This window comes from Pseudophryne corroboree, chromosome 2, assembly GCF_028390025.1.
Source record: "Pseudophryne corroboree isolate aPseCor3 chromosome 2, aPseCor3.hap2, whole genome shotgun sequence".
Lineage (NCBI taxonomy): Eukaryota > Metazoa > Chordata > Amphibia > Anura > Myobatrachidae > Pseudophryne > Pseudophryne corroboree.
The window spans coordinates 433,147,859-433,161,906 of NC_086445.1; the positions used below are offsets into that span (position 1 = coordinate 433,147,859).

Below are 14,048 nucleotides of genomic sequence, written 5' to 3' on the forward strand. Positions count from 1 at the left end.
GTGAAGTTAATTTTTACAGTAAAATAGAATTTTTAATTATTGTGTAGCATCAGAATTATTATTTGTGAGTACAGAGAAATAATGGATTACCTTTATGTAGATACTCTGTTATATATTGACACACCATCTCTTCAGATGCTTGTGAGTTTATCAAGAACTGTAGGAGCATACTCCATTGCGGGATGCAGTCAATTTACCTACAATCGAAATCCCGACGGTCAAAATAACGACAACCATTGACCGATGGTAAAAATACCGACATGGTCAAAATACCGACAATAAAAATGTCAACACGGTCAAAATATGTCGACAGGTCAAAAAATCAACATCAGTTTTTGATGATTTTTTTCCATTGAAACAGACTTGTTCATACTTTACCATCCCAGTGGATGTGGAGGGGGAATAGAATAGTGTGCCGAGCGCAGAACACTTATATAGTGCCCAACAACATTTTTTTTTTAAACTTGTGTCTACCTTTTAACCTATCGTCATTGTAAATGTCGGTATTTTGACCGTGTCAGTATTTTGACCATCGGGATTTTGATTGTAGGTAAATAATACTGTTCCCTCCATTGCATGTAGTTTACAGTTAGCTGAGGTAACCCTTTTATGCTTGTCACTTAAGGATGTGGCCACTGAACATTGCATTAACTGGCCTTGTTTCTGCAATAGCTGGGAATCTGGTGCAGTCACTTTGAAATGTTGACGCTTAAGGCAGAAAGGAAAGTGCGGATGAAACGCTGAATGATTTTGAAATGCAACAAATTGCTTTTTTTTATGCAATGAAACCCAATTGAAGAGAAGTTGGAAGCAGGAGTCCATTCAGTTTAATGATTGATGTGCCCTGCTGAAAACCATAAAATATATGAAAAGTACATATGTGCCTTTTGTGCATTCAGCAGGACTCCACTGAATTTATTGAATTTCTGCTGAGAACATGAAAACCGCTTTAAACGCATATGCACTAATGTTGTTTTTTTCCCGATGCTTTGATGGCTTATATAGATGTTTCCTGTGCACGCATAGTTCATCCATCAGGCTATGCCCATTTTCATTTATTAGTTGGCTCAATGGCTTGGGTAAAATGTATTTTTATCATCCTTCAGAATTTGGAGTTACATTTGTTAAAGAAATGCATAAAACTGTTAATGGATGTATTTTATATTTGTTCATATAGTATTTTAGAAGGCGGGTGACTATGTTCAGATTATTCCGATATTTACATGTCCCCCGTGGTTTTACTGGACCACTATTATTGTTTGGTATTTGCCTTTTTTCTTTCTTCCGTGTGTGTAAACAATAGATGAGCTCAATCTAATAATGTTTTCAAAGCAACAGAGTAGAAATCCTTCACAAAAACACACACTGAGACATTGCTCATACTGGTTCTAACAATGAGTTCTGCTGGATTTCTGAAATTGTTCGGTTAAGCTGTATATTTTTGTTTTTACATGGTTTCTTTGAGGCACTCTTTAATTATGAACTGTTTTATGTTTAGAAATTACCCAGTAACTACAATCCATGGATAAAAGATGCATTAAAGCAATTACCTTCCCCTGCTTAATGTGAAAACTGTGTAATGCAGTCATTTTAAATTGTATATTGTGTACAACATAATTGTGTACTTGATAAAATTGTTTTAACATGTCCATTCTTTTCACAGACCCCACAGAGAAAGTGACAATTCATATACAGTCCCCGAAAAAAACTATAAAAGAAGGAGATAACATTACACTGAAATGTATCGGAAATGGCAATCCACCCCCACAAGAATTTTTGTTTTACCTTCCAGTAAGTGTTTTCTGCAACTGTCTCCTATGGCTTTTAGGCATGAAGATTGTACTGTGTATTATCCTTTTCTTTCATATCAGAAGTTTTAAAAAAGACAATTGTGTTTTCTGTACTGCCAAGTAGGGTTTTTGAGAAATGTTAAGCCCCCCCCCCTTTTTTTAAGATATGAATAGGAACACATTCCTTTAATTCCCAAACTAATGCTACTACTTTGTTCAGTGTTTCCATTATTCATTCAATGGACTTCTTATTTTATTTTAACTGCTATAGTATACCTTAGCTTAACATATTATTGAACTCATTTGCTGGCCAGTATGATTTTGATGATGTAAAATGCAATGTTAGTTGTTTTTATATTTCCACTATGAATTTATTTTAGTATATAGGGTTCTGCAGTTCTCGATCAATATGCAGATGATTTGTCAGTCCATCGCTTTTCCTGTTTGACAGTGGTTTGCTATATTCTCTTTTTTTCACGGTTTTCCTAATTCTGTTTCTATCCCTCGCTCAATCTGCCTCATAAGTTTTCTTTCTTTTACTGTATTTTGTTCTTTTCCACTCACTCTCTGCCTGCCGCTGCTATTCTCTGTAGTAGAATAACGTGTCTTATACTCGCTTGGACAGCTCACTTATTGTTTGCAACTGGTGTGTGTATGTGTGTGTGTGTGTGTATGTATGTATGTATATGTGTGTATATATGTATATATATATATATATATATATATATATATATATATATATATATATATTTATTTACAAGTAGATTCAACTTTACAATCATTTTTCAGAGTGGAATTGTATATTTTGTATTTTTTTAATCTACAGTTTCTCTTTAATATATCTTGTAGAGCTCTGTGCTCAGTACTTATGTAAAGGTTCTATCATCCAACAACAAATACATTTTGTAGTTTTGTCTGACATATTTTTGAGGGGAAAAAAATATTTTGCTTGGACACTATTATAGTTTTAATCAAAATAAATACATAAAAATAAGCCAGCCTTATAAATATCTCTTCAAATATAGCCATTGTTCTCTTCCTCCAAACTTCGTTTCCACACCTCTTACTAAATATTTCTTATATTTAAACACTTGTACGCTGTTATTTTAATTTCTTATTAAAACAATTACTTTCTCTTTGTATTATGGTTATCATGTATTATCATGGTCATATTTTTACATATCTGTATTTCTGTTTTCTTTGCTTACAGGGTCAGGAAGAAGGGTTACTTAGTTCAAGTGCCTACCATATAACTGACATAAAAAGGAATGCAACAGGGGATTACAAATGCTCATTGATAAACAAAATAATGATTGCTTCAACAATGGTTACTGTGCATTGTAAGTAGATTTAAGTTCACTTAAAAGATGTTTATTTTCTGTCTGCACTAATGTGAAACATGCAGATTCCTGGAACTACTGGACTTTTAAAAAATGTTTTTCGGACTTGTCTTTAAACTATGTTCAAACATTGAAAATATTTTTATAATAAGCAAATACAAGATGAGAGGTACCAATGACACTGTATGTAAGTGTAAGGGTGTGTACACACTGTGAGATTCGGACTTAACCGATTCTCAATGTGCGACGGGGGGCTGGGTCGGCACTTAGCCAGTATCGCAAGCACATAATGAGTGTGCTTGCGATCCTGGTACTGTGCGATTTTGGCTAAGTGTCAATCTTAACTATCTCTTCTATATAGATAGTCAAGATTGACTTGCCTGCACAGTCTATTTTTTCTGCCGATGCCGACCGCGCGGGTCCGCGCATCAGCATCGGAGTCAGAATCGGAAGAAAAGATCTCACCGTGTGTACACACCCTAAAAGTAAAAAATGTGCAATGAGGCATACTCTGAGAATATAAACCAGAGAATATTTAAAATGATGCTTGTCACACAATATTTTCTTGAAGACATAGCTGTCACAGTAATGCAGCTTCTTAGCTGAAATCTGTCCCTCAGGCTTTCATCCTTAATGTCATCAAGCAGTGTAACCTGTTTCCGCGTTGAATGGCAGTTGTTGCTGCTCTCTCATCTCTTCTTCAGCTTTACATACCTGACATTTTTCTTCCATCCAGTTCAGCATTTAATTGCTTGTCTACTTTTAATAATAGACCATACTGGGTTGACTTTTTTTTTCTGAGGTTTAATGTCTGATTCCCAATCTAATGCATCTGCAGCTGCTTCTCTGTAAGGCAGTGGCAGCTTGCATATTACTACCTTATGTTAATGTGAGTTTCTACCTGTCTCTGCTAAATTTCCTTCCCTCTTCATACAATAAGCTGGGCTGTCAATGGTTGTCCTTCCCCAGCAGTCATCATCAGTACTTGGACTAATGGGTCTGGATTATTAGGTCTACGCTAAAAAGGTCCACCACTAATGGTTGACATGCTTTAGTCCCTGCATCTTCCTTAATGGAACCCACTTTTCTATATTCATTGAGCTAGAAAAGGTAACTGCATATGTGTGCACAACATCTTCCAGGCTCGGTAACATGCTGGCAGGGCTAGCTGGTGCCTAGACTAATGTACAGAGCCAAACACCTTCAGTTCATTAGCATTTTATCAGTGCAAGGGTCATTGGCTGCATACCACAAGAAGTAAAAAAGGCTTGAGTGCAACACCGTAACAGATGTGTTCTACAGCCTGTCCAAGTGGCTATACCAAATTGCAGACAAGATAGGCAGCAAAGTATAGTAAGAGAATAGCTCATATTATGTTTCTTGCCTTTTACTCAGAAGTAAAGAAAAATAAACCAGCTCTGTTTTTGTTTTTTCTCTTTATTTGCATTTTTTTTAGTTCATTTAACACAGCAGCTTGATTCACACACTGTTATTATTCATTACCAAGGTAGACACCTTTTTGGTATACTGATATTTCCGTCCCAGCGGGTTAGGCATATTTTTAGTACTTTGCTCAGGAATGCATTTTGTGAAACGCCAACATTTCTGATCACAAACTGACTTATTTTCTAGGTTGTGCTAAATCACAGTAAAATATGTATTATAGAGGGAAACATCCTGCACATAGTGGTTATAGTCACCAGGACGATAAAGTGAAAATGTATTATTTATTTATTTGATCTGTTCTGTCAATGGGAAGCGGTCACCATACCACTAGTCGGGATCTCGGACACCACAATGCTGACGCCGGAATCCCGACTAGCGGGGAAATACCGACGCCGGAATCCCAGTGACACAGGCTTTCCTCCCTCTATGGGTGTCCACGACACCCATAAAGGGAGAATAAATCCTGGTGCGAGCCCCCAAGGGGCTTGCTAGCGCGAGCAACACTGCCGTCATACCGGTGGCCGGGATCCCGCTGTTGGTATATTGGCCGTGATCCCGCCCACCGGTTTTCAGTACTAATCTCCTATCAAGTACTTGTGTAAGAACAGGTCATATACTCGGGATCCAGTCAATATCCTGGCGCTCAGCATGCCGACGGACAGCATCCCAATGGTAAGTATTGGGGCTACGGGGGGCGTTTATGGTTAGGGTTCCAGTACTTTGGGCTTCCACTGCCAGGATTCTGACTGCCTGCATGCTGCACCTGTATATCATACCCAACCCCTGATAGTTACCATTGCCTTTTGTGATTGTATTCCTCGGAGTGTTATAACATGCAGCATGTAAGTTAAACATTAGGTCTTCAAATCTTTATAACTTATATTTAAAAAATTATCTTGTTTGTATGTGTCCAGCATATTGCTTATATTCTTTCTTTACGAACATTTTAATTTTCAGTACATAATGTTTTGATCATAATAGAAACTGCCTGCTACTAAGCAATGCTTGTTAAAATCTGAAGTCTATTCTTGATACAGACTTTTACTTCATGTTTTTCAGATTTGGATTTGTCCTTGACGCCCAGCGGAGATGTTACCAAACAAATTGGAGACAGTCTTTCAGTTTCATGCATTCCTTCTGCTAGTAAAAATGTCTCTGTTACATGGATGAAAGTAGGTTTTTATTCCGTCTTCCCCTATCCTAGTTCTATCATATGCTGCATTTTAGAAATGAAAGTCCTGAATTTACGTACACTGATCATCTGCAGAATTGCCCTTTTACATGAATGTGCAAAATAACAGAAGTCTCATTGTGCTAATTGTACAAAATAACTGGCAAGATATGATTTCTTGAGCTCCATCTCCAACAATGGTTTACATTGTTGTAGATTGCTTCTATGAGATGTAACCTTTTACCTACAGTACAGTCCTAAATATATTCATGTATGTCTAACTTCATAGTAACATATTACTATAATATTACTTGTATTAATATCATCACAAGGCTGTACAAGCAAACACAAGGTATTTGGTCTCATGCCTGGCTACACATGTATAGACGGGTCAGGGTTCACGGCCTAAAGGGCTTGACAAACAAAATGAAGAACTTGTATAAACAGACTGTCTGGGTTTATAGGATATTTACATCTGTGTATTTCCTTTAGGCATGTATGTTTTTTCCAGGTCAGTGTGTGTCATAACATTTTAACTGGTGTATTACAAATTAATTTTAAAATAGTTATTACTCATTATAAATAATTGCATTACATTTCCTTCAAAATGCATTATATGGTATGCTTTGGAGAAACCCTGCTTGATCAGATTTGCTTCCCAGAATGCCCACCTGATACCTTGGTGTTGGTGGACTCGGCCCATCCTTAGCACTTCAATAGCCTATTAAAGAGCCACTAACTTGTTTGTTACACTCATTGTTATGCATACATTTAATCTTTGAATGTTTGATATGTTTATCTGACAGGGTGTAGTATAATAGATCTACAGTGAGGACATGCATTAGATCTACAGGGTTGAAATATCAACATGGAAAAGGTCGACAGGGTCAAAAGGTTGACATTGAAATGGTCAACACAAAACTAGTCGACACTTTTGGGGTGTTGTTTTGTATGTTTCATCAGTTGTGACCACAATTACTGCAAATGTATTCCCTCATGGACTGCTTCGCTTGCCACGCTTCGGGCGAGATGCCTCGCTTTGCTACCGACGCACTCTGCACAGTTTGTTATCCCCAATCGTAGTCCACGTGGATGGTAAAAGAAGCAGAAGTTGAAAAATATGTGAAAGACCACAAATAACTTGTACCGACCATATGTTTGTCACCTTTTTGAACCTGTCTACCTTCTACCTGTCAATCTTTTGACCCTGTCGACCTAATGCATGTCAACCATATTGTGTTGACCTATTGACTATCTATATAGATACCATCTGACATTTGTTGTAAAACTAGCAACTGTTTTGTGTTACAATTTTGTGTATACTCATGCATTTGAAAGTGGTAATTAGGATACACATACTATATAGCTACTCTACATTACCTCGGTGATGGGATCTCTGCTTTGTTTATGTAGGGCCCAGTATTATGATCTCAAAACGAGTGGTGCTGTGAATTGTAATGGTGGATATATATTTGAAATGTGTAAAAAAAAAAAAAAACATTTTGTATATTAATGTAAAAATATTGATTACTAGTTACTTATTTTACTAGCAACCAATAAGAATGTATTCAAATGTGATAGCAAAAGGAAGCTCGATGTGTGTGTCTGAAACACATTTGTCTTGCTGTGGTTGAGTAAGGAATATTAAAGTTCTCCCCAGTGAAAATGACTCATGACAAAGTTATTTAGAGTGGTCTGGTCACATAGCAATAAAACACTGATAGGGCGGAGATAATAATGTTTTGACCTTTTGTGTATACAGCAGCATTTAAGAACTACTGATAAGCGCTGTGAGAGAGTGTAGCATGCTGTTGGAGATTTCACAGTTTTATGAAGATGGACATGTGTATATATATATGTGTATGTATGTATGTATGTATGTATATATATGTGTGTATGTATGTATGTTTATATATATATATATATATATATATATATATGTGTGTGTATGTATGCAGTGTTCGCAAATACGCGCTATAGCACGTATTTTACCCGACAATTGACAGTGGTGACTCATAAAAAAAAAAAAAAAAGGGTCCCACAGGACGCGCTCTGACCAATCAGCAGCGCTGTCCTGTGCTGTCAGTCACTTTAACTCTCCAATGGCAGAGGAAGGGGAGGAGACCATGGAGCGTGTGATCTCCCGCCTTCCCCTCTCTGCTCTGCACGGGACCCGTAACATCCAGCCCGCCGTATGTGGCAGGGGGCTGTCCACTCCGGCCGGGCATGAAGCTCTGCCACATCGGTTATCCGCAGGAGCCAGCGGAGGAAGCCATTTGCTGGGATCAAGATGGGGGAAGATGCAGCGGTAGGTGGCGGGACAGCAGGTGGCTGAGGGTGTGTGCTCTTGTGTGATAGAAAAGTGATGCGTGAGGGGATGATCGCTCCTTGTCAGCAGCTTGGCGGGATGGTCAGGGCAGTGCTGGCAGTGGCGTCTCCCTTGTGTGTGCCGGCCGGTAACAGCCATTCCCCTGACAGTACATGCATTACAGTACATGGGGGCAGTGTGGAGGAGGCCAGGCAGCGGGTCTCATGTGTCAGCGGTTGTAGATCATCGTTTCATTCAAGCTAGTATATAGTGTATTGTATAAGGCTTAAAGGCAATGTTTATCTTATGTTAACTCTTGACTGCATTTTCGTCCAAAAAAAGAGGTGATTACTGCAGATCAGTATGTTTTGAATGCAGTCCGTGGCCAGTGAGTCAAGCAGGTGGTGGCTGGGCTTGCTGTGGAAGGGGGGGGGGGGGGGGTTCCCGTGGCATCTGGGGACGACGACTGAGGGTCTGAGGTGATGGCTGCAACTTGTAAGTGCTGTACCCGGTGCAAAGTGTATAACGTGCTGTACCCGGTGCAAAGTGTATAAAGTGCTGTACCCGGTGCAAAGTGTATAACGTGCTGTACCCGGTGCAAAGTGTATAACGTGCTGTACCCGGTGCAAAGTGTATAACGTGCTGTACCCGGTGCAAAGTGTATAACGTGCTGTACCCGGTGCAAAGTGTATAACGTGCTGTACCCGGTGCAAAGTGTATAACGTGCTGTACCCTGTGCAAAGTGTATAAAGTGCTGTACCCGGTGCAAAGTGTATAACGTGCTGTACCCGGTGCAAAGTGTATAACGTGCTGTACCCGGCGCAATGTGTATAACGTGCTGTACCCGGCGCAATGTGTATAACGTGTTCTACCTGGTGCAAAGTGTATGACGTGCTGTTCCTGGTGCAAAGTGTATGACGTGCTGTTCCTGGTGCAAAGTGTATGACGTGCTGTACGTGGTGCAAAATGTATAACGTGCTGTTCCTGGTGCAAAGTGTATGACGTGCTCTACCTGGCGCAGTGTGCATAGGAGGTTCTACCTGGTGCAATGTGTATAAGCGGCACTACTGTGTGGTGTTATGTGAATTGACACTATTATGTGGTCACGCCCCTTCCCTATGAAGCCACACCCTAAATTTTGCAGCGCGCCTACGGCGCGCACTACCTATGCTTTAGGGTCTGAGTGGTGGAACACCAATTCACTTTCTGCCTAAGGGCACCAAAATGTCTAGTTACAACTCTGGTGCAGGGTGTCCTGCATGCTACACAGCCCAGCAGCACTGTCACCCCCATCCCCCCATCTTGCAACACTTTTGTAGTGTCCAAACAAGATTAAAATTAATAAGAACCTTCATTCCGATGGGACCCATAAAAAGACCGGTAGGACCCCAATTTTTAAAAGTGAAGGGTCCCTGGGACCCACTTTTTTTTTGGCTCAGCGCGATCACTGTGTATGTATGTATGTATGTGTATGTATATATATATATATATATATATATATATATATGAGAGAGAGAGATAAATAGATAGGTATATCTTGGCAGCATAGCACCCTGAAAAAACACCCTAGTGGTGTTGAAGCGTTGGTGATTTCCACTATGCACTTTATTTGATTGTTGTTGCTGTAAACTTTTTTGGGATGTTATATATTTATTGAGCTGCAAAGTCCGAGTGCTGCCTGGTTCTTTCAAAGCAATTGGAGTACTGAGCTAAAGGTACCCCAGAGAACCCATATTCTGTATGTGTCTGTGAAGGAAGGCACCCCGCCTGGGGATACGGTCATTAGGTCGACCACTATTGGTCGACGGGTTCATTAGGTTGACATTAAGTTTTTTTTTTTTTAAATAATTTTTGGGACTTTTTTATACTTTACAATCCACGTGGCCTACAATTGGAAACGGTAACCTGTGCCAAGCACAGCGAGGCACCTCGCGAGCCATGCGAGGGGACACGGTGCACTAATTGGGGTTCCCCGTCACTTTACGAAAAAAACGACACCAAAAAAATAAAAAACCTCATGTCGACCTTTTGACCTGTTGACCTAGTACATGTCGACCTTATGCATGTCAACCAATAGTGGTCGACCTAATGACTGTCGACCCAACGACCCATACCCCCCAGCTGATATATTGGAACAGTGAGTGCCATAAACTGCATTATTATATATATATATATATATATATATATATATATATATATATATATATATATATATATATACATATACATGAATAAAGAGAATACAGCGCCACTTGTGGGATAAAATTCTAGTAACACCTGTCAGTTTTGATAAGGTTATTAATCAGGCATTGGATAACTGGCTTTATTAAAGATATGGTATAATTAGAGAAGCCGGTTTTGAATGCAAGTTGCCTCCTGAAAAAGAGCCCAGTTAGAAGGTAATTGTTTACAATTCATGCCGTGAACAGGCATATGTATAACAGAACGTAACTATGGTTCGGAATTATAAAAGTCATCTTTCCACTGGAAAGTGTTTGGGACAGCTATGAGGTGTCAGGACTATAGATCTATACAAAAAAGGTCTACCACTAATGGTAGACATGCATAAGGTCAAAAGGGCGACATTACAGTGGTTGACGCACATATGGTAGACACACGATTCTTCATTTCTCTAACGTCCTAAGTGGATGCTGGGGACTCCGTAAGGACCATGGGGAATAGCGGCTCCGCAGGAGACTGGGCACATCTAAAGAAAGCTTTAGGACTATCTGGTGTGCACTGGCTCCTCCCCCTATGACCCTCCTCCAAGCCTCAGTTAGATCTCTGTGCCCGAACGAGAAGGGTGCACACTAGGGGCTCTCCTGAGCTTCTTAGTGAAAGTTTTAGATTAGGTTTTTTATTTTCAGTGAGACCTGCTGGCAACAGGCTCACTGCATCGAGGGACTAAGGGGAGAAAAAGCGAACTCACCTGCGTGCAGAGTGGATTGGGCTTCTTAGGCTACTGGACATTAGCTCCAGAGGGACGATCACAGGCCCAGCTTGGATGGGTCCCAGAGCCGCGCCGCCGGCCCCCTTACAGAGCCAGAAGGCAGAAGAGGTCCGGAAAATCGGCGGCAGAAGACGTCCTGTCTTCAACAAGGTAGCGCACAGCACTGCAGCTGTGCGCCATTGCTCTCAGCACACTTCACACTTCGGTCACTGAGGGTGCAGGGCGCTGGGGGGGGGCGCCCTGAGACGCAATAAAAACACCTTGGATGGCAAAAAAAATGCATCACATATAGCTCCTGGGCTATATGGATGCATTTAACCCCTGCCAGAATCCATAAAAAAGCAGGAGAAAAGTCCGCGAAAAAGGGGCGGAGCCTATCTCCTCAGCACACTGGCGCCATTTTCCCTCACAGCTCAGTTGGAGGGAAGCTCCCTGTCTCTCCCCTGCAGTCACTACACTACAGAAAGGGTTAAAAAAAGAGAGGGGGGCACTAATTAGGCGCAGTATTAACTATACAGCAGCTATAAGGGGAAAAACACTTATATAAGGTTATCCCTGTATATATATAGCGCTCTGGTGTGTGCTGGCAAACTCTCCCTCTGTCTCCCCAAAGGGCTAGTGGGGTCCTGTCCTCTATCAGAGCATTCCCTGTGTGTGTGCTGTAGGTCGGTACTTTTGTGTCGACATGTATGAGGAGAAAAATGATGTGGAGACGGAGCAGATTGCCTGTAATAGTGATGTCACCCCCTAGGGGGTCGACACCTGAGTGGATGAACTGTTGGAAGGAATTACGTGACAGTGTCAGCTCTGTATAAAAGACAGTGGTTGACATGAGACAGCTGGCTACTCAGCTTGTGCCTGTCCAGACGTCTCATAGGCCGTCAGGGGCTCTAAAGCGCCCGTTACCTCAGATGGCAGATATAGACGCCGACACGGATACTGACTCCAGTGTCGACGGTGAAGAGACGAATGTGACTTCCAGTAGGGCCACACGTTACATGATTGAGGCAATGAAAAATGTTTTACACATTTCTGATAATACGAGTACCACCAAAAAAGGGGTATTATGTTCGGTGAGGAAAAACTACCTGTAGTTTTCCTGAATCTGAGAAATTAAATGAGGTGTGTGATGATGCGTGGGTTTCCCCCGATAACAACGGATAATTTCTAAAATGTTATTGGTATTATATCCTTTTCCGCCAGAGGTTAGGGTGCGTTGGGAAACACCCCCTAGGGGGGATAAAGCGCTCACACGCTTGTAAGGGCTCTACCTTCGCCTGAGATGGCCGCCCTTAAGGATCCTGCTGATAGAAAGCAGGAGGGTATCCTAAAAGGTATTTACACACATACTGGTGTTATACTGCGACCAGCAATCGCCTCAGCCTGGATGTGCAGTGCTGGGTTGGCGTGGTCGGATTCCCTGACTGAAAATATTGATACCCTAGATAGGGACAGTATATTTTTGCCTATAGAGCATTTAAAAGATGCATTTTTATATATGCGTGATGCACAGCGGAATATTTGCCGACTGGCATCAAGTCTAAGCGCGTTGTCCATTTCTACCAGTAGAGGGTTATGGACACGTCAGTGGTCAGGTGATGCGTATTCCAAACGGCATTTGGAATTATTGCTTTATTAAGGGAGGAGTTATTTGGGGTCGGTCTTTCAGACCTGGTGGCCACGGCAACAGCTGGGAATTCCACGTTTGTACCCCAGGTCGCCTCTCAACATGAGAAGACGCCGTATTATCAGGCGCAGTCTTTTCGTGGACAAGCGGGCAAAAGGTTCCTCATTTCTGCCCCGTGACAGAGGGAGAGGAAAAAGGCTGCAGAAATCAGCCAGTTCCCAGGAACAGAAACCCTCTCCCGCCTCTGCCAAGCCCTCAGTATGACGCTGGGGCTTTACAAGCAGAATCAGGCACGGTGGGGGCCCGTCTCAATGAATTTCAGCGCGCAGTGGGCTCACTCGCAAGTAGACCCCTGGATCCTTCAGGTGATAACTCAGGGGTACAAATTAGAATTCGAGACGTCTCCCCCTCGCCGTTTCCTAAAGTCGGCTTTACCGATGTCTCCTTCTGACAGGGAGACAGTTTTGGAAGCCATTCACAAGCTGTATTCCCAGCAGGTGATAATCAAGATACCCCTCCTGCAACAGGGAACGGGGTATTATTCCACACTGTTGTGGTACCGAAGCCGGACGGCTCGGTGAGACCGATTCTAAATCTAAAATCTTTGAACACTTACATACGGAGGTTCAAATTCAAGATTGAGTCACTCAGAGCAGTGATTGCGAACCTGGAAGAAGGGGACTACATGATGTCTCGAGACATCAAGGATGCTTACCTTCATGTCAAAATTTACCCTTCTCACCAAGGGTACCTCAGGTTTATGGTACAGAACTGTCACTATCAGTTCAGACGCTGCCGTATGGATGGTACACGGCACCCCGGGTCTTTACCAAGGTAATGGCCGAAATGATGATATTCCTTCGAAGGAAGTGAATTTTAGTTACCCTTATCAGGGAATTGTCCAAGGAAGGGATAAGATCCAGGGAACAGTTGGAGGTCGGTGTAGCACTATCTCAGGTAGTGTTGCGGCAGCACGATTGGATTCTCAATATTCCAAAATCGCACCTGGTTCCGACGACGTGTCTTCTGTTCCTAGGGATGATCCTGGACACAGTCCAGAAAAAGGTGTTTCTCCCGGAGGAGAAAGCCAGGGAGTTATCCGAGCTAGTCAGTAACCTCCTAAAACCGAGCCAAGTCTCAGTGCATCAATGCACAAGGGTTCTGGGTAAAATGGTGGCTTCCTACGAAGCAATCCCATTCGGCAGATTCCACGCAAGAACTTTCCAGTGGGACCTGCTGGACAAATGGTCCGGATCGCATCTTCAGATGCATCAGCGGATAACCCTGTCACCAAGGACAAGGGTGTCCCTCCTGTGGTGGTTGCAGAGTGCTCATCTTCTAGAGGGCCGCAGATTAGGCATTCAGGACTGGGTCCTGGTGACCACGGATGCCAGCCTGCGAGGCTGGGGAGCAGTC

General features: G+C 41.9%; 1 protein-coding gene across 2 annotated transcripts in view; it reads left to right on the forward strand.

Moving 5' to 3' along the window:
* The window catches only part of ALCAM (activated leukocyte cell adhesion molecule), a 203,556-nt gene that overhangs the window by 131,345 nt on the left and 58,163 nt on the right, over positions 1-14,048 (forward strand). For both annotated transcript variants that reach the window (XM_063953609.1, XM_063953608.1), the window contains exons 7-9: positions 1,664-1,791; positions 3,001-3,130; positions 5,636-5,748. In XM_063953609.1, the coding sequence (XP_063809679.1) occupies positions 1,664-1,791; positions 3,001-3,130; positions 5,636-5,748 (371 nt within the window). The remainder of the gene's footprint in view (positions 1-1,663; positions 1,792-3,000; positions 3,131-5,635; positions 5,749-14,048) is intronic.